At 41.3% G+C, this 23860-nt stretch overlaps 2 protein-coding genes and 1 long non-coding RNA gene across 5 annotated transcripts in view; 2 read left to right on the top strand and 1 right to left on the bottom strand.

Annotated features, from left to right (window-relative positions):
• LOC146565440 (uncharacterized) overlaps window positions 1-11017 on the top strand; it is a 31474-nt gene extending 20457 nt beyond the window's left edge. The window contains exons 2-4 of one of the 2 annotated variants that reach the window (XR_014894097.1): window positions 8284-8352; window positions 9507-9695; window positions 9785-11017. This is a non-coding gene — a long non-coding RNA (uncharacterized LOC146565440). Of the gene's footprint in view, window positions 1-1172; window positions 8353-9506; window positions 9696-9784 lie in introns of those variants that run through there. The other variant, XR_014894096.1, reaches the window with a different exon arrangement.
• Window positions 11018-13858: 2841 nt separating this feature from the next.
• pho (phoenix) lies at window positions 13859-20204 on the bottom strand. The gene is made up of 5 exons (XM_085288589.1): window positions 19874-20204; window positions 18131-18416; window positions 17917-18044; window positions 16740-16782; window positions 13859-16665 (listed from the first exon to the last, which is right to left on the bottom strand). Exons 1-5 carry the CDS (start codon window positions 20080-20082, stop codon window positions 14071-14073), a joined length of 3261 nt encoding a protein of 1086 aa, XP_085144715.1. The 5' UTR covers window positions 20083-20204; the 3' UTR covers window positions 13859-14070.
• bkgd (beta-keto-L-gulonate decarboxylase) lies at window positions 16430-23467 on the top strand. Of its 2 annotated transcripts, XM_085288590.1 has the most exons (10): window positions 16533-16561; window positions 18269-18375; window positions 20906-20995; window positions 21062-21160; window positions 21318-21391; window positions 21478-21579; window positions 21712-21888; window positions 22109-22258; window positions 22345-22461; window positions 22596-23467. In XM_085288590.1, the coding sequence occupies exons 3-10, from the start codon at window positions 20929-20931 to the stop codon at window positions 22767-22769; spliced, it is 960 nt and encodes a 319-aa protein (XP_085144716.1). In that variant the 5' UTR covers window positions 16533-16561; window positions 18269-18375; window positions 20906-20928; the 3' UTR covers window positions 22770-23467. The 2 variants fall into 2 exon arrangements, with proteins under 2 accessions (XP_085144717.1, XP_085144716.1); XM_085288591.1 differs by lacking the exon at window positions 18269-18375 and having other exon boundaries at window positions 16430-16561.
• Window positions 23468-23860: the final 393 nt, after the last annotated feature.

Raw genomic sequence — 23860 nt, 5'->3', positions numbered from 1 at the left:
CTAAAAAATATCGAGATATGAATTTTGGGTCATATCGCCCAGCCCTACTAGTAACTAGTTACTCTGAAAGTAACGAGTAACTTGAAGTAACTGAGTTACTTTTGATAGAAGTAACTAGTAATGCAACTAAGTTACTAATTTAAAGTAACTTACCCAACACTGGTGAAAAGTGAGCGAGAGAGCCCTTTGTGCGCCTGCTTGCTGCTAAAATCAATGTAAACTTTGACTTCAGCCCCCCCCCCCCTTGAAGGGAGGGAGTGTTCACCCGGGGCGCCAAACAGGCTAGGACCGCCACTGTTTCCAGTGTTGTCCCAAAGTTGTTACCCCCCCCCCCCCCCCCCCCCTGCAAAAATTGTTTACCCTTTAATGAGAGCGCAGAGGAGGAGGAGCACACTTACCTGCCTCAGTTTCTGTTACTGATATGCAGTAAATCGCAAAAGTTGAAAAACAACACACTTGTTTCGTGAATGCAATTTTCTGACATTATAATGTACCTTGCGGACTACTTACCTTAAACTGTGCACTACAATAACCCGTTGGTAATAGTCAGACAACGACTTTGATACTATGAAACCAGTCATGATCATGTCAACACGTCGCTCCTATTTCCTCTTCATTTAGTGCATGGTGCAACATTGTTAGAAGTGGAATTACTTTGGATCCAGACACTCTTTTCCTCTGACAGCTCAGTGGTGGTATCATTAAATGGAGAGAGCATTATACTGTTCAGAGGACAGTGGGCAAATATCAGTGTGCAGGCCAGCTTACGATGCTCCAATAGGTTCCCTGAGCTCATGAACACGGTGAAGCATTTGGAATGTGCTGTTCCAACGTGTATCCACCTCTTGAATTAACTTCAGTGGAGGCCGGCCCATTTGTTCCTGCAGCCTCTCCAAAGAAACAGCCAACACAAATTGATTAATTCAAGCTGTGTTACTGCAGCAGCTCTTTAACAGTAGCACTGCCAGGCTTCTACCTTTCTACCTTTAAAACCCGGAGAGCAGCCAAATGGCTTTTAGCTAGGCTTTAGCTTCAGCCAAGTGGAAGCTAAATTGGCTAGTCATTCATATGTATATTAGGTTGTTACCTGGGAATTCTGGAGGGAGGGGAGTGGGGGTGTGTGAATGAGGGGGTGGGGGAGCTGCTAAAAGCTGTGAACTTCCTTTTGTGTTCGTCTGATGCATTCTCAATCATCCAGGGAAATCTCCAAAAGTCACCAACTTGGAGTGTTTCAGTTTGCCATCTTAGGGAGAAATCAACACACATGGGTGTATGCCCTTTGTTGCTGAGATTTATTGATTAAAAACAGTACAAAAAACCAACCATTTGTACACATATTTACAAATAATAATAAAAAGTGAGTGAGTACATTTCAACATTTTCAGCAATCACTCACAATCCTGGCACTGCCATGGTATCTGTTGTCTGCATTTACCACATGTGTATCTGTTGCAGTGAACACATCGCACAGTGGCATGATTGTTCTTGCATTTGTGTTTGACCTGACACATGGCTCTTTTTCCAGGGCTAGGTGTGGAGGGTTGTGTCCAAAGCAACTGTTTTTTTTTTTTCTTGCCTTCTTCGCAGCTACATGAGAGTGAGCCAACTCTCTTGCAAGCTCCACCAGGAAGTCCACCCGTCTTTCCTTCGTCCCGGTGCATGCTTGATACAGCACATGTGCATTCAGTGCTGCCATGCCAATCATGTTATAAAACACGGCAACTGGCCAGTGCCGTGTTCCTCTGCGGACAGTGTACTCCCGAACCATCTGGTCCATCACATCCATGCCACACTTTGTTTTGTTGTAAAGGGTGACAGTGTTTGGCTTCCTTTTGGTAGTGTTATCAGTCTGAACCACGCTGTGCATGCTGCTAAGAATATAGACGGTCTTCTTCCGTTTGGCCGCATACGCCGTCAGCGTGGCAGCAGAGGTTGAAAACACCTAAGAAATAAGATAAATTGTTATTTCCATAGCCCTTTTACACACAATGAAACACATAAACATAGAACCACAAAAGACCTGCAACATACCTGAGTGGTGAATTCATTGCGATCTGTCTGTCGAGTGGATTGAGGAATTTCCCTGCGAATCTTGTTGACTGTGCCGAGGATGGTGGTTTTCCGTCTAAGAAGTTTTTGCGCAAGTGAAAGCGATGTGAAAAAATTGTCCGTGGTAACATTTCTGCCCTTGTCTAGGAATGGTTCCATCAGCCTCATTACTACATTTTCAGAAAGTCTCTCCCCAGTGGGACGATTGGGGTCCTTGCCAAGATATGGGAAGACATTGCAAATGCACTTGGATTTTAGGTTGCAAGCCACCCAAAACTTGATCCCAAACTTGTCAGGTTTACTTGCAATATACTGCAGGAAACAGCACCGAGTCTTTGATGGGAAAAGCTGTTCATCAACGGTGATATGTAGACCAGGGTTGTAGCACGTGATGCAGTTGGTGACAAATGATCCCCACACACTGGAAATTGCAGCGAACTTATCAGTCTTTGCTCGATCACTGCGGGTGGACTTGTCATGAAGCGTAGGTGTTGCATGATGTCTTGGAACCTGTTTCGTGCCATAGTTCCAATTATCTGTGGGTTTCCCAGGTTTGCTGACCAGCTGTCATTTAGAGATGGAACCCTGTTAGAAAAGCCAAATGGCTGCTCTCCGGGGGTTTAAGTGTTTAAAGCAGTAATGAACTAATGGAACAAACGTTGAAATATCCCACTATCCTCCTACAGGTGGTCTGGATCTCAGACAGCGTGGTGTGTTGATCAAGAGCTTTTGACCATTAGGTTCGATGTATGCGCCTCACAATTACTGTGACACAAACAAAGTTCCTTTGCATGAGCACCCATGTTTGCTGCTCCATCAGTCACATAACATGTAACTTTGTCTGTAATGCCCCACTCTGACATGAGCGCTGCTGTTACTTGGGACAAATTGATAGTAGTATTTGCTTTAGGGAAGTGCTGAACACCTAACACCACAGAATGCAATGCAGTGTTAGAATCGGTGAAATGGCAGGTGACAGCTAGGTAAGCCTCTGTGTTAATGGAGGTCCACATATCAGATGTCAAACTAACTGCAGAAGCCTTTGCCACAGTCAGTTTTTCTTTTAGTTTGGACTCTTTGTATCTTTGGTCCACCATAGCTTTCAAAGCCTAAACAAAAGAAAGTACCGCTCTTAATATGGAAATATAGGAAAACTGCAAACATGCTTCATATTTTAAGATACACACCTGACTTGTGGGGAGAACATAGTTAGGGTTCAAAGCTTTAACAAGCTTTCTAAACCCACTGTCCTCCACAATAGTGAAGGGCTGGGAATCACCATGTTGACCAAGGCCTCATCCACATCATTCCTCTCCCCTGATAAAACAAACAAAACATTGAGAAATTACATATATTGTAATTACAAGCCAAATATAAATGAATGACATGGGGAATCTAAATGTATAAAATGACTGTATCCTTACAACCTAAAAAAACTTAACTGAGCTTGATCCACCTTGGATAGCCTCCTTGTTTTCGCGCAGGGCTCTGTAAGGCCTCAGCATAGATGAGGTGTTGTTGCTGTATTAAAGTTCTTTGGAGCACAGCAAACACTTCACCTTTCAATAAACTAAAAGACAGAAATCAGATTATAGGATCTGGGGTGTGGTTTATTTATATTATGGTACTTATCATTTGTGATATTTATTACTGTGTGCATACCTTATTTGGAGAGATGAGATCAAAATGTTGCCAGACAGGGTACAATTGTACAATGTCAATTCTGAACATTCTGGTTTACACAATAACAAAGAATTATTATTATTATTATTTTATTTTTTATTTTTTTCCATTTCTCTGCAACAGCTTGAGAATATCTTTGAGGGGATGATGCTGGAAGTGGTGCAGGAGTAGCTTGTGAGGCTGTTGCTGGTAGTACTGTTGCTTCTACAGTTTGTGCTGTAGATTGCTTAGGCGTAGTTGATGCTTGTGGTGCTACAACCTGGGGAGTAGTCACTGGTGGAGCTTTTGGATCTGGGTCTGCTGCTGTTTGTGATTTGGCTTGTGGACCTGCAGCGTGTACTGGTTTTGGGGGCTGGTTCTGGTGGCGTTTTCTTCCTTTGCTGTAGCTTCTGACCCTGGATCTGATAAAATTGTTGCTTTTAAGGTGGTGATGTAGCATGCATTGAAACTGTTCTGCATGTGCATCAAAAACTTACTATGGTGCTTTGCGTAGGATTTTCCTGTAGTTTGTCACAGACAGAAAGACCATGTAGTGTTCTGGGATTTCATATGGATAACAAGCCTCTCTGCCAAAAATCAGGTAATGGGATGAGTACTTCAGTGGTCATTTGCTTTTATTTCTTTTTTTTTTTTTTTCTTTTTTTTTTTTTTTTTTTTTTTTTTTGTTCTGAGACCAAACATCACAACATCCAGATAGTCATCCCATGTTTCTGGTTGGTCACCAACAACTTTACAGAGGGCTCTGACAATAAAAGCACATGCAAAACATTCATATGACATCATTTTCCTTTTTGGCTTTTAAATGTCATACCTTAATGTTTTAGTGGAAGGGAACCCCATAAAACTGTAATGTTTCACGCATTAAGCTGGATGTACTCAAAGTATCAGGCTTTGGTGTGGTCTATTACAGAATATAACAAAGAATTTACCTCTGGATGGTGCTGTTCATTCTCTCTACCGAGCCATTTGTTTGTGGATGATATGGGGAGCAGAGGTTTCTTCTGTGTAACATTCTGCATAACGTTTTGAGCTGCAACGGCAAGTAAAATATACTGACTCTAAGTACATTACAATAAGATTTGAAATATACAGCAGTCACACAAATATCACAAACAGATTTATAGAAACCAGAAGTAGAACCTTACAGATGTATATAATTTTTTAAAAATATGTGTTACATGCCAATAACAATGTTTGCCAAAGACTGAAGTGCTTATAGAATTGACAAATTCCTTTCCTTGCGAGCTAAGAACCCTTTTAGGTGCTTCGAACTGATGGACAAATTTGATCAGTTTGTCACTTCCTTTGCTGATTTAGACTTCAATGGGGATCCCTGTTGCTATTTTGAAGTAGTCAATGAAAACACAAATATACTGATGTCCCCTTTTGGTTTCTGTAAGTCTCCCAATAAGGTCCATTCCAACCAATTCAAATGGCTGAGAAATCTTAACTAGAAAAACATATTTACATTAATAATATTGAAATTACACAGAATGCTAATCTCCTACTCTTATTTTTGAAGTATACAAATCAATCAGGTTTCTAAACAAAACATTCTGTGATTAAATGTGATTATTTTCAGTGATTGACTCCCTTTATGGGAATGTGGTTTGTTTTTTTTTTTTTTTTGTTTTTTTTTTTTTTTTAATTGTTGCAGCACTTGCCTGGCAAACTGGACACTGGGAACCCTGATCAAAAGCAATTAAGAAACTCACCAGTTGATGGTCAAGTTTTATATCAATTATTTTGAGAGAGACAGAAAATTGTGTTCATCTTAAAATAAGTCGGCTATAGTAAAATTTCAGAGTTTGAGTACCCACCGAATTATTGATGTCTGCTGACATCCCTGGCCAGTAGAAACCCTGGCAAGTGTGTTTTTCAGCTTTTGGGGTTTATTACAACAAGTGCAGATCAGTAACAAGTAGCATACAGTAACTGAGCCTAGCATGTGGCTCCTCCTCCTGCGTGCTCTCATGGATGGGGAAACAATTTTTGCTGGGGGTAACTACTTTGACACAACGCTGGAAAGTGCAGCAAATCATTAACTGGTGTCAAGCTTAATCTCCAATTTGAGAAGTACAGTCAAGCCAGCCCTCACTTGGTTTTGCATTATGTGTTTATACCAAGTATTATGGCAAGAGACCTTGAGACCTGATTTAAAAATAAAAGCCACCTTTGAAACTACAGTGTTGATAACTTAAAGGTGGTAGGGATTAACACAAGCTAAATGGAAATGTGGAGTGCAGAACAGTTAGTGGTTTAATGTACTATGCTGTTCAATGTAGTACGTACGTTTCATAGAGACAAAACGGCACGCAATTTTTAAACTTATAGATACAAACGTCACACTGAGATTTAACAGCACGGGACACACTAACACTATTCATCCTTTTTTTTTTTTTTTTTTTTTTTTTTTTTTTTAAAATGGTAAATGGACTGGTTCTTATATAGCGCTCTTCTACTCATCTGAGCACTCAAAGCGCTTTACACAACTTGTGCATTCACCCATTCGCACAAGCATATCTTTATAAGTGCTTTATAGCTAACATTCACACACATTCATACTCCGATGGATGCATCGGAGAGCAATTTGGGGTTAGTATCTTGCCCAAGGATATTTGGCATGCAGACTAGGGGAAGCCAGGAATCGAACCACCAACCTTCCGATCAGTAGATGACTTGCTCTACCTGCACCTACACTCCTGAGCTACAGCCACCCAAGGACTAAGGTCCTTGAGTTGTTTTGACTGGTCCTTCTGTTTGGAGCTACCTGGTTCTGCCTCATCCTCAATGGCCATGCTGGTATTCTGTGCCTGCATCCACATGGTGACCATCCAAACGATGAATTTTTTTTTTTTTTTTTTTTTTTTTTTGCTGTAAACTGTGTATTTTGACACCACAAAACAAATTAGAGTATAATGTTAAATGGTAGATGTTTCAATTCTGTCATCTGATATATTTTGTCAAATCACACAGCCCTACTGTCCTGCTCAGGTGACTATTGTCCATCTCTGACCTGTGTGGCTCTATTTGGTGTATAGCTAGGCAATGCTGATAGGTCCACCTCTTGCTATTGACATTATCTTTAAGAGAATAGTACGTTTAAGGGTAGTTTAAGTGGAATCTTTCTAAACAAATTTGAAGAAAAATGTAAAATCTGTGGCTAATTATAGAACTGTAAACTGTTTCTATTCAAGTAAACATAAACATGTTTTAGTTGCATACAACGGGACTTGAATGAAAGAAACTGAAATAGCTGGGTATCAGGTTTTGGGTCCGTTGTTTAACTTTGGTGTATTTGGGACGCTCTCCACAGTTAGCACAGGGGAGTGTCTAGCTGAGTGTAAGCTCTTCCTTCAGGCACTCGTTTTTTATTTTGCCTTTGTTATTTTCGGAGTAATCCCGGGTGGGGATTTGGGTCCCTGTTGGGGGTAGGCTTTTCAGTGCTCAAAGCACTGAAAGTTTGCCTTTAAAGTTGCCTCGAGCCTGGTACACTCCAGAAGCTAGGTAGGCTAGCATTCAAGGGTAGGTAGGACTGGGGAGAGGTTCAGTGGTATTTTTATTTATTGGATAACCCCGTTGTTATAGATTTTTCTCGTGTGTGTGTGTTGGGGGAAGGTTCTCGTTTATTGGTAGCCCTAGGGTAGCTGGCTTGTGTGCTATTGACTGGTTTTCTTTTCTTTCTTTTTTTTTAAACTATGTTTGAATGTCTACATTAGATATTTCTGTGTTTACGGCTAACCCGTCGCTTGCCCAGCTCGATGCCTGTAGGAAAAACTATTTGCATGAGGTGGCATCATTTTACGGGATTGGGGTCTCCATAGTTCTGCATAAAGCTGAGCTAAAAGCTACTCTGGTGTCTGGCTTGGTGGATAAGGGGATATTGGCCTTGCAAATGTCTCCCAGTCCACCTGAGTTGGCTGAGCATGGTGTAGCATCTTAGCATGTTCCCCTGTTGCCAGATCAAAATATAGCACTGTATGTGTCCACGCCTCTTGCTCAGGGACTGCCTGAGGAGACTGCCAATGACACTGCCTCATTTTGAGCCACTCTCGATAGTCCTTAGGTTCAAAGCAGGATGCTAGGCTACGAGTTCATCTGGCTCATCTCCAGCTGGAGAGAGAGAAATGCGAAAGAGTTTCATCTGAAGGAGGAGCTAGAACTTATGGGCGGAGCTGGCCAGAGCCAGGGAGATTGAGCTGAAAAATGTGAAAGCAGAGACAACTGTCAAGTTGTGACATTTAGAACTCCAACAAGTTTCCCTTCTTACGACTGCCTGCATTCCACAGCCAGGGGCAGGGTTTGATGTAGGAAAAAGGTTGGCTAGTTGAAAAAAGTTGGTTGATGTGACACATTAACTTCTGAAGAATTTTTAGATTGCACTAATCATCAGAAAAGTTGCCAACTCCTGCTATAGTGTAATTTGACTGTATGAGATTAATATTCAGTTTCTATGTTGTCAGCTATAATGGCTGGACAGCCTTTAAGAATCGAATCAGCTTCTAAATAATTTGCTGGTTTTCCCTCTTCTTGCTTTTTACTTTCTTTGAGGCTCTGGTGACTCTGGAGACTCTTGAGTCTAGAAAAGGAGCTGTTGGACAGAAAGATGTCAACTGAGTGGTAAGTATTTTGCTTTTCCAATATATTGTTAATCTTCAGTGTGGGAAACAAGATATTTAGTAAGTAGTAAGGAAGTAAAATTTATTAATAACTTAATTTATAACTTAATATTTTGTTGCACAACCTTTTGAGGCAATCGCTGCAATCAAACTATTCCTGTAACTGTCAATGAGACTTCTGCAAAGCTCAGCAGGTATTTTGGTCCACTCATGAGCAAACTGCTCCAGTATTTTCCTCTTTTGAAGAGCGCCTTTTCTAGACGGCATGTTTCAGCTCCTTCCAAAGATGCCCAATAGGATTGAGGTCAGGGCTCCAAGAAGGCGACTTTATAATAGTCCAATGTTATCCTCTTAGACATTCTTGGGTGTTTTTTAGCTGTATGTTTTGAGTCATTGTCCTATTGCAAAGACCCATGACCTCCGTCTGAGACCAACCTTTCTGACGCTGGCCAACACATTTCTCTCTAGAATCCCTTGATGGTCTTGAAATTTCATTGTACCCTGCACAGATTCAAGACACCCTGTGCCAGATGCAGCAAAGCAGCCCTAGAACATAACAGATCCCTCTCCATGTTTCACAGTAGGGACAGTGTACTTTTCTTGATATGCTTCATTTTTCCTTCTGTGAACATGGAGCTGATGTGCCTTTTTGTGATTTGTTGGTGGTGTCCTCCTTGGTCATCTCCTATGTAGTCCACTCTGGCTCAAACAACAACAGATGGTGCGATCTGACAGTGATGTGCTTTGAGCATGAAGTTCACCTTGGATCTCTTTAGAAGTCTTTCTGGGCTCTTTTGTTACCATTCAGATTATCTGTCTCTTTGATTGGTCATCAATTTTTCTCCTGCGGCCACGTCCAGGGAGGTTGATTACAATCCCATGGATCTTAAATTTCTGAATAATATGTGCACTGTAGTCACAGGAACATCCAGCTGCTTGGAGATTGTCTTATAGCCTTTGCCTTTAACATGCTTGTCTATGATTATTTATCTTATCTCCTGAGACATCTTTCCTTTCACTTCCTCTGGTCCATGTTGAGTGTGATACACGCTCGAACGATAGACGTTCATTGGTTAACATTCATAGAATTTTTATTATTTAGTCAGATTAGTTAGTTCTGTGACCATTGTGACTTTTTCCTTTCATTGACCAAAGGGTACCAGCAGGTTTTGTCTACGTGTCTATGTCCCACTGGGAGGAGTTCCCCTGGATAAGCTGGAGGTGGTGGCTGGGCAGAGGGAGTTCCGGGGTGCTCTGCTTAGGATCCTGCCTCTGGGACCCAACTGCAGATAAATGGAAGAAAATGGATGGATGTTTTGTAACAGTGCAATGATTCAGCTTGAGGTCTGTTCTGTAGCAAATGCAGGAAAAAAATGTTTTAAGAAGAGCAAATGTAATGTGGCATTCTAAAGAATATGATTGTTTCCTTATAGGATACCAGGAGAGACGAGCCCTCCATCACAGATGGTGTTCAGTGAAGAAAGTCACCTGCAGATTCAAGACCATTGCATCTCCATCCCACATTCACTGCCACTGTACATAAGGGAAGTTGAACTTTCTGCGATCACTGCATTTTCATTACCTTAATCCATGACAGTCTTTCAGGCTGTAATGCCTGGACTGAGCAGAACTGCTTAAACTTGGGTTCAAAATAATTCAATCTGAGACTTTGGTTTTGTTTTTTTGTAAGGTTATTAAAGTTTTAAATTGTTTAACAAATATGAAAATTTAATTTGATAAGGATCCCTCCTGGGTGAGGTGTTCCGGGCATGTCCCAGGACACGCTGAAGAGATTAGATCTCTCGGCTGGCCTGGGAACGCCTTGGTGTTGCCCCGGATAAGCTGGAGAAGGTGGCTGGGGAGAGGGAGGTCTGGGCTTCTCTGCTTAGGCTGCTGCCCCTGCGACCCGGCCCCGGATAAAGCGGATGAAGATGGATGGATGGATGGATAGATGGAATTTGATAATATTTGAAGTATAATTAAATAACACAAGCTACAATAGTGGGAATATACTTGTTTGTCATTAATGTGTCCAGTATGTTGACTAATAAATATTTTTTGCATTTGAAAATAAAAGTTGGTCTGATTTCAACTGCATTACAAAATGTCTTTAATTTTGAGGATAATAAAACATAATGTGATCTAGTTGCATTCGATTTCTATGTGGATAGGTTTCAATCAGAAAAATCTAATTATTCTAAGTACTGGGTACTCCATGAATAAATTGTCCTAGCTTGGTTATCAAGTTTTACTTGTGGGTTTTTGTTTGGTTTTTTTTGTTTTGAGGCAATGAGTTTGCATAATTTAAGTTCTAGGAACTAATTTGGTTGTACAGTATGTTAACATTGTTCTCACCAATGGATGACACCAATACTAGTGTTTGCATGAAGGAGAAATTGTAATTCAACCACATTGGAGGATGATGAGAAATTGTGAGGAACATACAAAGTGACAATACAAATGACAAATTGTATATGTAGGAATAAATAAGCTAATCTTTCAACTCATTGTCGGGTGTCTTTCTCTGTGCTTATGTTTATTAAAATTATTAACATAGGACAGACTTGCCAGGGGGAGCTGGGGGGGTGGCGACCCTGTCATCAAGATATTTTCTGGCAAAATTGAGATGAGACTTTGTTCCTTTTGCCTTAGCGATGGTTTTCATCTTGGAACACTGCCATGCGGGCCATTTTTGCCAACAGTCTCTTTCTTATATTGGAGTCATGAACACTTGGGGGGTCCAAAGCTTCTTTTTTTGCTTTTATAAAAGGCTTTATAACCTTTTCTGGACTGATAATCTCAGTTAATTTGTTTCTCATTTGTTCCTGAATTACCTTGGATCATGGCATGATGTCTGGCTTTTGAGGATCTTTTGGTCTACTCCACTTTGTCAGGCAGGTCATATTAAAATGATTTGGCAACCACAATGATGTAGAAATGGCAAACCACAGCCCTCACTGGTTTGCTGTGCTGCATGTGGATACTCAAATTGTTTCTTGGCCCAAACAAATCTCTGCTTGCTTTTCCTTAGTAGCTATTTGACCATAAAGGCCTGATTTGCGCAGTCTTCTCTGAACATTTGGTGTAGAGATGTGTCTGGTACTCAAACTCTGTGTGGCATTTATCTGGGCTCTGGGGTGCTGTTAATTTGCAATTTCTGAGGCTAGTGACTCGGATGAATTTATCCTCAGCCCCAGAGCTGACTCTTGGTCTTCCTTTTCTGGAGTGGTCCTCATTTGAGCCAGTTTCATCAGTGCTTGGTATTTGCAGCTACACAAAGACGCATTCAGAGTTTTAGCAATTTTTCAGACTGACTGATCTTTAGTTCTTAAAATAATGATGGACTATCGTTTCTCTGGACTTTGCTGATTGGTTCTTGCCATAATATGAATTCTAAAAGTTGGTTGGTACATAACTGACAGTCCTGACTTCTGCACAACTGATGGTCCCAACCCCATTAAGAAGGCAAGAAATTACACAAATGAACCTTAACAAGACACACCTGTGAAGTGAAAACCATTTCAGGTTACTACACCATGAAGCTTATTGAGAGAAGGCAAAGTTTGCAGCGCTGTCAACAAAGCAAAGGGTGCCTACCCTTATCATTTACAATATAAAACATATCTATGTATACATGTATATGTGGGCAAAAGAATTAAAACAAACAGTTGCTAAGCTTCACTTCAGTCAGTGTTTCCGTAGTTTTCTTTTCCCAAAGAAATATTTGTGTTAAACTGTCAATACTGTACCAATGAATCACAATGACTGAAGTTAACATGCTACCATTAAGTAAAATATTTTTGTTACAGTGTCCTACTTAATTGTATTTGAACCTCAATTTCTTCAATTTGAGGTTTCGTTTGATATTTTTTTCCCTGTTGAGCATTTCTTGAGTAATTGTTTTTTTATAAGGCGCCGGGTTTTATTTTATTTTTTGTCACTTTTTTTTCGTTCTCTTATATACTTACTTTGTAATGGTCTCTCTCTCCTCACTGGAGAGGAGAGAGAGACTGACACAGTTGCTTGGCTCTGCTCCACAGTCAGTCTTCCTCAGGACAAGTTACAGTGGAACTATTAACATTTCTTTTTGCATCTTGTGCCTTCCTGCATTGGATGTTTTTTGCAAAAATGTTTTTCAGGTATTCTGGGGCACATGTTCAAACAACAAAGGTATATTTCTTAAAATCATTTAGTAATCAAAAGACACAAAATCATCTTTTTCACCCCCAAAAATATATGTTCAAAGCACCACAACGGCCCAATATCACACAGAACAGTCACGTGATATTAAAGAGAAGCTGTCAATTTAACCCTATCGAGTGGGCAATCACAGCGAAGCAGTTCATATCAAGTTGTAGATTCAAGCTGCTCAACATATTTTTGGACACCAGATGTCACCAAAGAGGACTTGGTTGGAAAGCTTTGAGTAATGAATGAATGGGTCACAGAACAAAAAAAGCATACTCATTCAATAATTGTTTAAGTACTTATTCTATAATAAGTACTTCAACAAGAGAGAGGAACATAGGGTGATGCATGGAGGGAATTGAAGGAAGTGCACACCGGTGGACTACATTCTTATATAGAACACCCAAAAGAGGATCATGTTCATCTAGACGCAGCGTTTTCAGTGGGAGAAACGTATCCAGGTCACTTCTTTAGACTCAGCTGACCGCACGTTTCCCCAATCTTATAAACAGTACTTTTGCATAATAACTGAAACTAGCACCACTGAAGGAACAATGGGCTGGGAGGTCAGTTCCTTGATCATTAACATGCAAATACTCATGACCAATGGCCATGAGTACCATTCAAGTATCAAGAAGAAGTGATGACGGCAGCAGCATCCTTGCTGGAGATGCAAGAATGAGATGGTTTGGACATGTGCAGCAGATAGTGGATATACTGGACAATGGATGTTGACTATGGAGCTGGAGAAGCTTAAATTACTTAAGCATAAAAACACGGATCAATACTGTAAACTACACAGACTGCCATAGAGTAAAGTTAAAAACCCAGTCATGGAAAAACTAAATAATTTATCATTTCATCAAGGTAGATCAGTGGTCCCCAACCTTTTTTGCGCCACGGACCGGTTTATGCCCGACAATATTTTCACGGACCGGCTTTAAATACAACAAAATAAAACTAGTACCAGTACCGAAAAAAAGAAGATTTATTCATAACACACGTGAAAAGACCCAGGAAAACAGAGTTTACGATAAAAACGATAACAAAATAACGCTGAAAAACAATAAAAACCCTGAAAACCATACATTTCACACCTGAGCCTCAACTCTCGCGGCCCGGTACCAAACGACTCACGGACCGGTACTGGTCCGAGGCCCGGGGGTTGGGGACCACTGGGTTAGATGGTATTGAGGTCAAATTAAAACTCCAAACAGCAAACTCCCAAGCAGATTGTTGATATATATTCAATGCGGTATTAACTTGCATAGCTAAAAGTACATTTCTTTGAAATAATTACTTATTAAATGAATAATGACTTTAGTATTCAGAAACTTTTATTGTGAAAAAAAAAGTATTAAAATCATCCATCATGGTTTGTTTTGATGACATGCTTTTCACCATTAAAAAGCTCACAGAGCCATTATAATAAAATGTTTTGACACAAAATAAAATGGTAAAAAGTCACTCAGCAGTTACATTGTAAAAACACTGATGGGTGTTTGTGTCCCAGTGACTGATGAGAGCTATTTTACTGGTACTGACTGTGTGTAAGAAAGTCCCCACTGGGATTATGAAGGGTGCGCTTGAGCTTTTTTGGCTTGTTTTTCTTGATGCTGTGTGGAGAGGGCAGCGCAGAAGTCTTTGACAACTGCGTGGTGAAACTGCAATCAGCTGTTCGTTTTCGCTCTTTCATGTCAGTTTCACGCCCTTCTTTGGATGTGATTAAACATCCATAAGATTGTTCTTTACTCCATAGTGAAACATTATGAGCAGATTTCCCCTTTGTCTTCTTTTTGCTGTCTTTTCTGGGTGTATCTAAAGATGGTGAAGCATGTTCAAACAGACTTTCCGATTCAGTTTCTTCACTTGCAGCTGCTGGAGTTTCTTGGATATTTTTTTCCCTCTTCTTTTTTAACACCACAGCCTCATCAGAGCATCTTGTATCAGCATTTTCTGATCCTTTCACAGGGGTCGCTGACTTGGTTTCGTTCCTCTTACGTTTCTTTTTCTTCTTCTTCAGCCCTGTGTCAGACAGGGCCTCCTCAAGTTCCTCAAAATCTGGTTCCGGATCTTTTTCCACACTCTCTTGTTCAGTTAACATTTTCCTCTTCTTCTTTTTCCTGACTCTGTCATTAGATTCGTCCAAACTTACAGTGATTTCTGCTGATTCAGCAGGACTGCCGGTGCTGACGCCTGGCTTTTCAGCAGCCACAGATTGCAAAGGACAATGTTTTTCTTCCTCTGAATGAGCAGCTTTTCCCTCGACATCAGCACCGAGGAAGAAAGATTTCCTCTTCTTTTTTTTCCGCTGCACAGACAACAGATCAGAGCTTTGTGCCACAGTGTCATTGGAGCCCTCCATGCTTGACATTTTTTTCATTTTCTTCTTCTTCTTGGTCATCAGTAAACCAGCATCATGGTCTTCAATCTCATCTGTTTTCTGTGGATTTTCTTCATCTTCGGGAGTGTTAGATTCATCTCTTTGAGATGACTTTTTGTGCTTTTTTCTTTTTGCACAACTGGATTCCAAAGGTTTCTCAAGGTTTTCCTGAAAAGCTTCAGTATTTCTGAAACCTTCACCTTCATCTTTAAACTCTTTCTTTTTCTCTGTTCCTTTTTTCTTCTTCTTTGTTGGTATCTCCACATCATCGTGAAGAGATTCAGGAGCGGTGTTGCACTTTAACTGCTCGACATCTTCCTCCTCACCATCGTTGCTTTCTGACATTTTCTTTTTCATCTTCTCCTTTTCGTGTTCTTCAGGTGACTTCTTTCTTTTCTTCTTTTTCTTCTTCTTCTGTTGTGAATGAGGAATGTCACTCTCCTCCTCCTCAATCACTTTCTCATCCAGAGATGTTGCAGCGTGCTGAAGCTCCAGCCTCCCCTGACTCAGGCTCTGTTCTTCTTCTGCATTTTTGTTTTCGTTGTTGTCCTCTTTCACCTTCTTCTTTTTCTTCTTCTTCTTTTTCTGTTGTGTATCAGTCACGTCACTGTCCTCCATCACAGTTTTTCCGGTAACATCAAGCACGCTGGTGACCTGTGACAAACAGGGAGTCTCCTGCTCCACCTCAGTGATTTTGTCATTCACAGATGCGGCATCGTGCTGATCCTCCAGCTTGTCCTGACTCTGGCTCTTTTCCTCTTCTGCATTTTTGATTTCTTTGTCCTCTTTCACCTTCTTCTGTTGTGAATCAGGAACGTCACTGTCCTCCAAACCGATCTTTGCATTAAGATCCAGCTCATTAACAGTCTGTGATAGATGTTGAGTCTCTTCCACTTCAGTGATTTCCTCATTCAAAGATGATGCAGTGTGCTGATCCTCCAGCTCGTCCTGGCTCTTTTCTTCTTCTGTATTTTCGTTTTCTTGCTTGTCCTTTTTCTTCTTCCTCTGTTCTGAATCAGAGATGTCACTCTCCTCCAACCTATTTTTTTCATTAAGCTCCAGCTCGCTGATGGTCTGTGACAGATGAGGACTTTCCTCCACCTCAGTGATTTCCTCATTCACAGTCAGTGCAGCATACTGAACCTCCACCTCCTCCTGACTTTCATCATCAGCTTCTTCTGCACTTTCATTATGTTCTCTGTGATTTTGCTTCTTCTTCACTTTGGTTTCACTGCATGTAGCAACATTATTGGTGTCACTCTGGAAGAAACTTTGGTCTGCAGGCTCACTGTCTCCCCGCCCTTGCTGGGATAGCTCCTCTTTGTTTGAAACTCTGCACTTTTGCATGCATTCCTTTGGACTTTGTGGAGGACTGCTGTCACTCAGCTCATCCTCCATTTCTTTTCCCTCAGAGCTGTCTCTCTTTTTACTGTTTGTCTTTAGAGTTACGGTTTGAGCGCGGACGCTTTGGGGTGTGAGCTGTTTATTACTCGTCCTCTTCTCTCTCAGAATGCTACAAGAAGGATCTTCATCATCAGAGCTCTCCAAATCTGAAGACTGTGCAGCTCTTAATGAGGGTTTCTTAGCTGGTATTTTATGTAACACAACCCCCCATCCTCCTGGTGGCATTTCATCACCAGTAAGTCCTTCCGTCCACTGTTTTCCTTTACTATTTCTCTTCTTCTCGCTATACCAGGACTGTGAGTGTCTCCTTTTTGATGGTATCACAAAATGCTTCTTTGCCTGTCAAATGACACACAACTTAGGGCCTGTACATGCTCATAAAGTGCTCATTATAGTATCAAGAGCCTGCTTACCACCACTTTCATGTCCTCGTCTCCTACATTTTCTTCTTCTCCCCTGAAATAGAAGAAAGGAAGTTGTTGAATTACCAAACATTTCAGCTGTATTTCTTAATGCCTTTAATATGCTTTAGTGTATTTCAAAGTACTTTACATGCAGCTGATAAACTGGTAAAACGTGTCAGTAATATGTTTGAATACATCTGTTCAATGAAGGTTTCTTTTTGGAAGAAATGGATGTAAACAAAGCAAAACCCGACAGATTCCACATTCAACTTTACACTCTGGTGACAGATTTCACCCTCTCTCAGAGTCCAGTTCCCACTGCTCTAATGTCCACTCCTCGTGTCTTAGTCCACACAGCTCTCTTCTTACTATTGGCTAATTCACACGCACCTCTTTTGCCTCAGTTCTGCATTGGTGCTTTTACAAATCGGCTCACATTTTGACAGATTTGAGACCTGAGCTTTACGTGGCTGTGCCAGCAGATGTTAGGCAAATTTATGTGGGAAGAAAATCATCACTCCTTCAAAAGTGAGATATGTCTGCAGCTCTAATCTGAGGTGATGTTAATAGTTTGTTTCATCAGGCTGGTACCTTCTGCAAACACCCCCTCTGCAGTAAAGGGAACTTTCATTAACACTTTTCTGGAGTAGACCTCATCGTCGTCTGACAGTTTCATTGCATGTGATGGGTTTTGAGGACTCAACTTACTTTCAAGTTCTTGACAAAGACAAGGATCAGTCCCTGAAGGCCAAAGAGGATGGAGAATGTCAAGAACTTCACCTTCATGGTCCGATGATTCATTTTTCGATTTTTGTTAATATGCTATGAATGATCCTACTTGTGTCTCTCATGGTCTAAATACATAAAGGAGGAAAACATCCCACCACTCCTCTTTTGACAAGACTCGGGAGTTGCTTGAACATGTTCCAGAAGAAAAAGTGGCAACTTTGAGGCATCTGAAACACAGCCTGCTTTCTTTGCCATTTTCTTCGCTACATTATTCACCAGTTTCCAATATATATTACTGTTCTACAATGTAGTGAGAATAGCAAACATGAGACAGAAAAAAAATGATTCAAATGCATAAAAGGAAGTGAAATGCAGTGTAAAAACATAAAAGCAAGCTTTAAAGGCAACTAAGGAAATCAGTAACAAAACAACATTTCAACTAGCATTAAAGACTTACTCTGATATTGGAGATATGCACTCTCCATTCATGTCAATTGCTGGTAAATTTGACTCCAGATCCTCTACGGTTTGATAGCTCTGTTGCAGCTTTCTTATACAATCAAAGAAGGCCCCCACTGAAGAATACTGGAACAAATAAAAGGCTTTAGTTCTAACATTTGCTGGCATTTGCTGTAACAAGTGTGTGCTCTGCTGCTGTTGTTTATGCTTACATGTAGCCTCGTGTTTTGCACTTCACTTAAAAAAATGCCCTTGGCTTTCGGCATCTTGTCTTTGAGGAACGGGAAACTGTACTTTGGCATTCTGAGTTTTGTCTCTTTTTTTTTCCTTTTACTTCTGGTGTCTTGAAGGGAGGCCGAAGGTGAACTGTCATCTTCACTTTCCTCTCGCTCTCTGGGAGACGTGAGACCTGATCGTAGGCCGCGGCGCTTCCGTCTTCCTGACCTCACGGCCTCAGGTACAGGCTTCTGAGTGATGAACAGGCTGTCCGCTGAGTCACTGCGCAGACACAATTATATGGTCAGTGTGTCAAGCTCAAGAGTTTTTGCAGTTTTCAAAACATTTTCATGACCTGGAGGCAACAGACAAACAGACATATTTTAAACACATTCAAGTGCGAATCCATTTTTCTAGAATTTGGTCCTAAGCACATCCTCAGATTTGGGCGTCTAAAATCACCGGCTACTTTGTGAAGTGTACATTGATTTTGAGATCTGCTGGCCACAGAGGCAATTTGAGTGCAAAGAACTCATTGTCGTGCTCAAGAAACCAGTTTGAAATGATATGACGATGGCAGACATCAGAAGATGGTTTGACTTTGGCGATAGAGACATAGTCAGCAACGATCCGCAGACACGCTCTGGCGTCAAATTTAGGGTTGGTTGGCATCAAGAGGATTAAAGTGTGCCAAGAAAATATCCCCCACACCATTACATCACTTCAGTGGTTTTCGATGCTGATATAAAGCAGGATGGAATAATGCAGACAGATACTCTTCTGCATATCTTGGATGTAAAATGTAATTGAGTAACTGTTGGCTTCAATAATGTTCACAGGATATTTTCTCTTTTTTTGGATCATTCGCTGTAAACCAGGGCAATGGTTCTGGGGAAAATCCTAATAGATCAGCAGTTTGTGAAATACTTGGACTTCAGCACCAACAACTATGCCACTTTCAAAGTCACTTAAATCACATTTACTCCACATTCTGATGCTCGCACAGGAGTTCAACTGCACCACAGGAAAGTGACTGTATTTAACTTTTAAAAAGGTATTGTTGAGGTTTTTCTCAATCACCAACATCTGTTTCAGCCCCTCCACCTGTAGGCCTTTGGGGCAAGGGCTTACTTATTTTTTTATACTCAATTTAATATGTGATATATTAGTTTGGAGAAATGAGCTCAGACCCTTGCGATCAAACTTTATTTTTATTCTGCAAAACTGGAGGTTTCCCACTGAAAAGTAGGCCCTGGAAAAATATGTTTACTGAACTTGAGTGCAGTATCGTGTACAGGATAATGAGTGAAACTGGAGGAGGTGGTGTACAAAAGCAGTAACACCCTGACCATGAGGAGGAAGGATGTGTGGTGTTGTGGCAAGGAGAAAGGTGCAGAAGAGTACAGAGGATGGATGGAGGATATCTGACCGTTCTTCCTTTATTACATTACAATATAGAGCATTTATTTAGCAGACTGATGTCAATCTTCTGACACAGTACACTGTTTACCTTGTTGTACCGTGTTATGGGATCATTGCAAGGAAGACTATCAGTTTTTCTTTGCATTATCTACAAATCCAAGTGCTCTTTTATGAAATACAATGTTAATATTGCGTTCACGAAATTTGGGGTTATCTTTAGTGTGTGTGTGTCTGCATGTGTGTGCTGTTTGTGAAAAATACAGCCATGTAGATACATTTGTCAGAGTATCTAAGCCGGAGTGACCTCCACTCCTCACCTGTCTGCTTCAGTGGGCTCTCCTTCGGCTGCACCATCCTCTCTGTTCTGACTCGAACAGAGAACAGAAGAAGACTCTATAAACCTCGAAATTCTGTCCACATATTCAGGAGGGAACGTTTCCAGCACAAAATCCGATGGATCCGCTGCAGCAACTTCAGCAACAGCGTCGGATTCAGTCCACTCATTGGACCGACGCACTTTCGCCATCGTAGGACTCACCGACGGATCCGTGAAAAATCTTAGACATGAAACACGTAAATACAAGAATCTCCACCAAAACACGTAAAACACTCCACATGCGATTCGACCTGGAAGTGTTTAGACGTCACCGAGATGACGGTGGTCATCTGACCAATCGCCAAAGAGGAGACAGACGATACTAAAAGAATCAAGAGGTTACAGTGTTTACACTTCCGGTTTTGTCTTCAGCTGAGCTCTATATAAGATGTTTTTTGTGGGTTGATGGCTCCTGCATCAACTCGACATAACAATGAGCCTCACGCAGAGATAGAATTAATATTAATATTGCAATTAGCAGTAATAATGGTATTAGTTCCGTTCAGACAGCGAAGCACGAGCAGCCTCGTTTTCTGTATGAGACTGTGCACCAAACCGGCTTATACACTACATATATCCACAGTCTGTTCAGCAACTTGCGACAAATGTAAAGTGTCTCCTGATGTGTGAATCACATTCATCGTCCTTGTCGTGGTCTGCATTATTTAATGAGCTCTTGTGCAGTTCATAGAGTTGGGAGATTTCCCGAGCCCAAAGACCCCACATCTAGAGCCAACCAATAATAATGCTTTCCTTTTTATCTAGAGGGAATTATTAATTATTACGGCGAATATGGGCAATTTTTTGTTCGATTTTCTAAGTGAAAGAAATAACCAATGTCTTTAAATTGGATGAGGAAACACTTCCGGGGAGGGTTATCATCTTGTTCTTATTTACTCTTTGTTTGAAGTTAACCCTGGTCCTGTCCGCTTTTTCTTATCCACTTTCCCTGCACCTCTAAACTGTATCCCAGCGCGCGCACTCTCAGGTGGATCTATGGCAGACACCAGCAAAACCGAGAAGGTTCAGCTGCACGCCCCAGATCTAGAAGAGCTGCGTGGCGGTAAGCTCTGATATATAAGCGCAAAGTTGTGCATGCGTGTTCATGTGACTCGGTGTTTGGTTGCAGTATTACAAGCAGGACTGGAAACCAACTTTGCTGAAGTTCAAGTGAGTGTTGTGGAGTGTCCGGATCTCACCAAAGAACCCTTCCAGTTTCCTGTCAAAGGTAGGAGCCTATCAAGAACACAAGTGTGATTAAAAACGAATGCATATGCATTTTGGTCAATTTAAAACACTTCATAAAACATGCATATGAGTGGGGATGAGCTTCATTTGCAGACTGCGTATCAGAAACGTATCTTAATTTCGCCTGTACCCTGCAGGCTTGTGTGGAAGCCCTCGCATCACTGATGTTGGTGGTGTGCCATATCTGGTGCCTCTGGTCAGAAAGGAAAAGGTAGGTTTTAAAATAAAAGAATTGCATTGAGAAACTTTAATGAAAAGTTTTGCTAAAGCATATTCAGCATCTTCTTCTACTGTCAGGAATACAACATGAACACTGTATCAAAGGAGCTGGAACTTCCAGGCGCTTTCATCCTCGGTGCAGCAGCTGCTCCCAATAGAATAGTTGGAATGAACGCAGAGGTGAATTGCCTTCCTTCTAATTCAAAGTGCTTCACTCAGCAAATGACCTCAGTATAAACTAGCTGTCATTATAATCTTGAAAGGGCAGTTTGGTACGGCAGCAGTCAGTGGAATGAATGTTCTTGTCCACAGCTGATGCCTCTGGTTCTGACCGAGGCAGGGGGAAGGCCCGCAGTGAACAGCAGCTACTTCTCCTCCATCAACCCAGCTGATGACCAGTGTCTGCTAGAAAAATACAGCGACAAGTTCACAGACTGCAACTTTGGGCTGCTGGGAAATCTGTATGCTTGCGAAGGGAAACCTGGAAGGGTAATCAGTCATAGCCTTTTAAAAAATGCACTCTCATCCTGATTTGGCTTTTGGAAAATAACGAACTAGTTATACTTAAACATAATTATCTGTAAGTTAATAACATTGCTGATGTTGTTTTGCGTGAACTTTAGCCCCATTTAATGAGAGAATAAACATTAACAAGAGTTGTGTGCCTAAACATGCTGAGTTGGTAGTCTTCACCCGTGTGCCTCTGCAGGTCATAGAGGTTCAGGCAAAGAGGAGAACAGGAAGTCACAGTCTGGTGACGGCCTTGCGGACGAGCCTTGAAGCTCATTACCCTGATAAAAGTCTGGCCCTGGGAGGCACCTTCATCATCCAGAAAGGGAAGGCTAAAATCCACATCATGGTAAATAGTGGACATGACACAGAGCATGTTACAGACTGCTGCTGGCACAGCCACGTGCTTTGATTTGTTTCCTTGCCTGTCAACAGCCAAGAGAGTTCTCAGTCTGCCCCCTCAACACCAACGATGACGTCAACAACTGGCTCAAGCACTTTGAGGTCAGCGCTCCACTCATCTGCCAGTCGGTGCTCGTATCCAGAGACCCTGTAAGTTAAAGCCAATAGACTCACACCTCAGCGTGATGCAGAAATATAAAAAGATCTGGTTATAGTTTTATTACCTGATTACGGTGTTTTTGTTCAGTAGGCTTCTTTGTAATGTCCGCCTGGTTGCTTTGCAGGGCCTGGACCTGCGTGTGGAACACACCCACTGCTTCAGTCACCACGGAGAAGGTGGCCACTACTACATAGACACTACACCTGACAGTGTGGAGTATCTGGGCTATTTCATGCCTGCAGAGTTTGTCTACCGCATCGACAGGCCGAAGGAGACCCACGGTGTCGGACGAGATTAAAAAACTGCATAAAACATGTTGGCAGCACAGAATCTTCTGATAATCTAAACTGAGGCGACTCATTGATTCATTTAAAGCATGTTACATTTCACACATAAAAAAGTCACTGCACATGAATCAATAAAATAAAATAAAAGAATCCCAATGAAGTGATCTGAATTGTGTGAAGGAAAAAAAAGGTGGACAGTGACATCACAACGCTGACGTACTTTGGACCTTGGCCTACATTAATGCTTGCTGACTCTACTGCAATCAAAAAGGTTGTGCAACGTGTTGCAGGCTAGACTGTTGCAGTAGGTAAAGCTTCTTAGAGAAAGCTAGCTTTTTAAAAACCTCTGTGGCCAACCTGCCCACACCCTGGATTCACTTATTTGTATGATTAGGCCTCTTGTGGGTGTGTGCACAATGTGCTTGATTAATATCCACCTCACATCGCTTTCTTATACTTCCACTTGCTGAAACAGGGTAGAATAGCAGTGCTGGTGCTTAGAAAGACCAGTGGTGTAAGCGTATAACTGTGTACACCTAACCAGTGATATTGTTTTAAAGTAAATCAGATTTTAGTGTTTTAAATCCATCTTGTGGCATTTCAAATAAATCTTTCCTCAGTGGAAAACTGTCACAGCAAAACCGATGGAAAGATGTGTTACTTGTAAAGAACTTTGTCATTTAATTAATAAACTAAGACAATGATTTTCTTCTGAGTGGCTTTTTTTTTAATGTGTGTTGTAAAATAACTATATATTCTGTTTGGTAAGGTTCAAGTAAGCTGTGGGAAAGGCTGAACTGATTTTCTGTTGGTACCAAGGGGTCAAAGTGTGCCAAGGAAATATCCCTCACACCATGGCACCAGCCTCAACCACTGAGACAAATAAGGATAGATGCATGTTTTTATGTTGTCTACATGAAACTTTGACCCTACCATTCGAAAGTTGCATCACTAAACATTCATCACCAGGCCACGTTTTTCTAATCTTCTATAGCCCAGTTTTCATTAGCCGGTGCAAACTGTAGGCCCTCTTTGCTTTTTTTAACAGACAAATGTGATACGTGGTGTGGTTGTCCACTGCTTAGTCCATCTGCTTCAAGGT

The sequence above is a fragment of the Mchenga conophoros genome, linkage group LG10, assembly GCF_057382185.1.
Source record: "Mchenga conophoros isolate Kocher_MC1m ecotype Shallow Benthic linkage group LG10, M_conophoros_male_GT1.1, whole genome shotgun sequence".
Taxonomy (NCBI): Eukaryota; Metazoa; Chordata; class Actinopteri; order Cichliformes; family Cichlidae; genus Mchenga; species Mchenga conophoros.
This window is presented reverse-complemented; position numbering and strand designations above follow the sequence as displayed.

What these genes read in the sequence shown, in the direction of transcription:
- pho (XM_085288589.1), bottom strand. Translation starts at nt 20,082, where the DNA reads ATGGCGAAAGTGCGTCGGTCCAATGAGTGGACTGAATCCGACGCTGTT. An exon ending in GAGCCCACTGAAGCAGACAG is followed by an intron (nt 18,417 to 19,873) that starts GTGAGGAGTGGA and finishes GTGTCTGCGCAG; the next exon opens with TGACTCAGCGGACAGCCTGT. An exon ending in ACGAGGACATGAAAGTGGTG is followed by an intron (nt 16,666 to 16,739) that starts GTAAGCAGGCTC and finishes GTCATTTGACAG; the next exon opens with GCAAAGAAGCATTTTGTGAT.
- bkgd (XM_085288591.1), top strand. Translation starts at nt 20,929, where the DNA reads ATGGCAGACACCAGCAAAACCGAGAAGGTTCAGCTGCACGCCCCAGAT. An exon ending in CTCTGGTCAGAAAGGAAAAG is followed by an intron (nt 21,392 to 21,477) that starts GTAGGTTTTAAA and finishes TTCTACTGTCAG; the next exon opens with GAATACAACATGAACACTGT. An exon ending in GCGAAGGGAAACCTGGAAGG is followed by an intron (nt 21,889 to 22,108) that starts GTAATCAGTCAT and finishes GTGCCTCTGCAG; the next exon opens with GTCATAGAGGTTCAGGCAAA.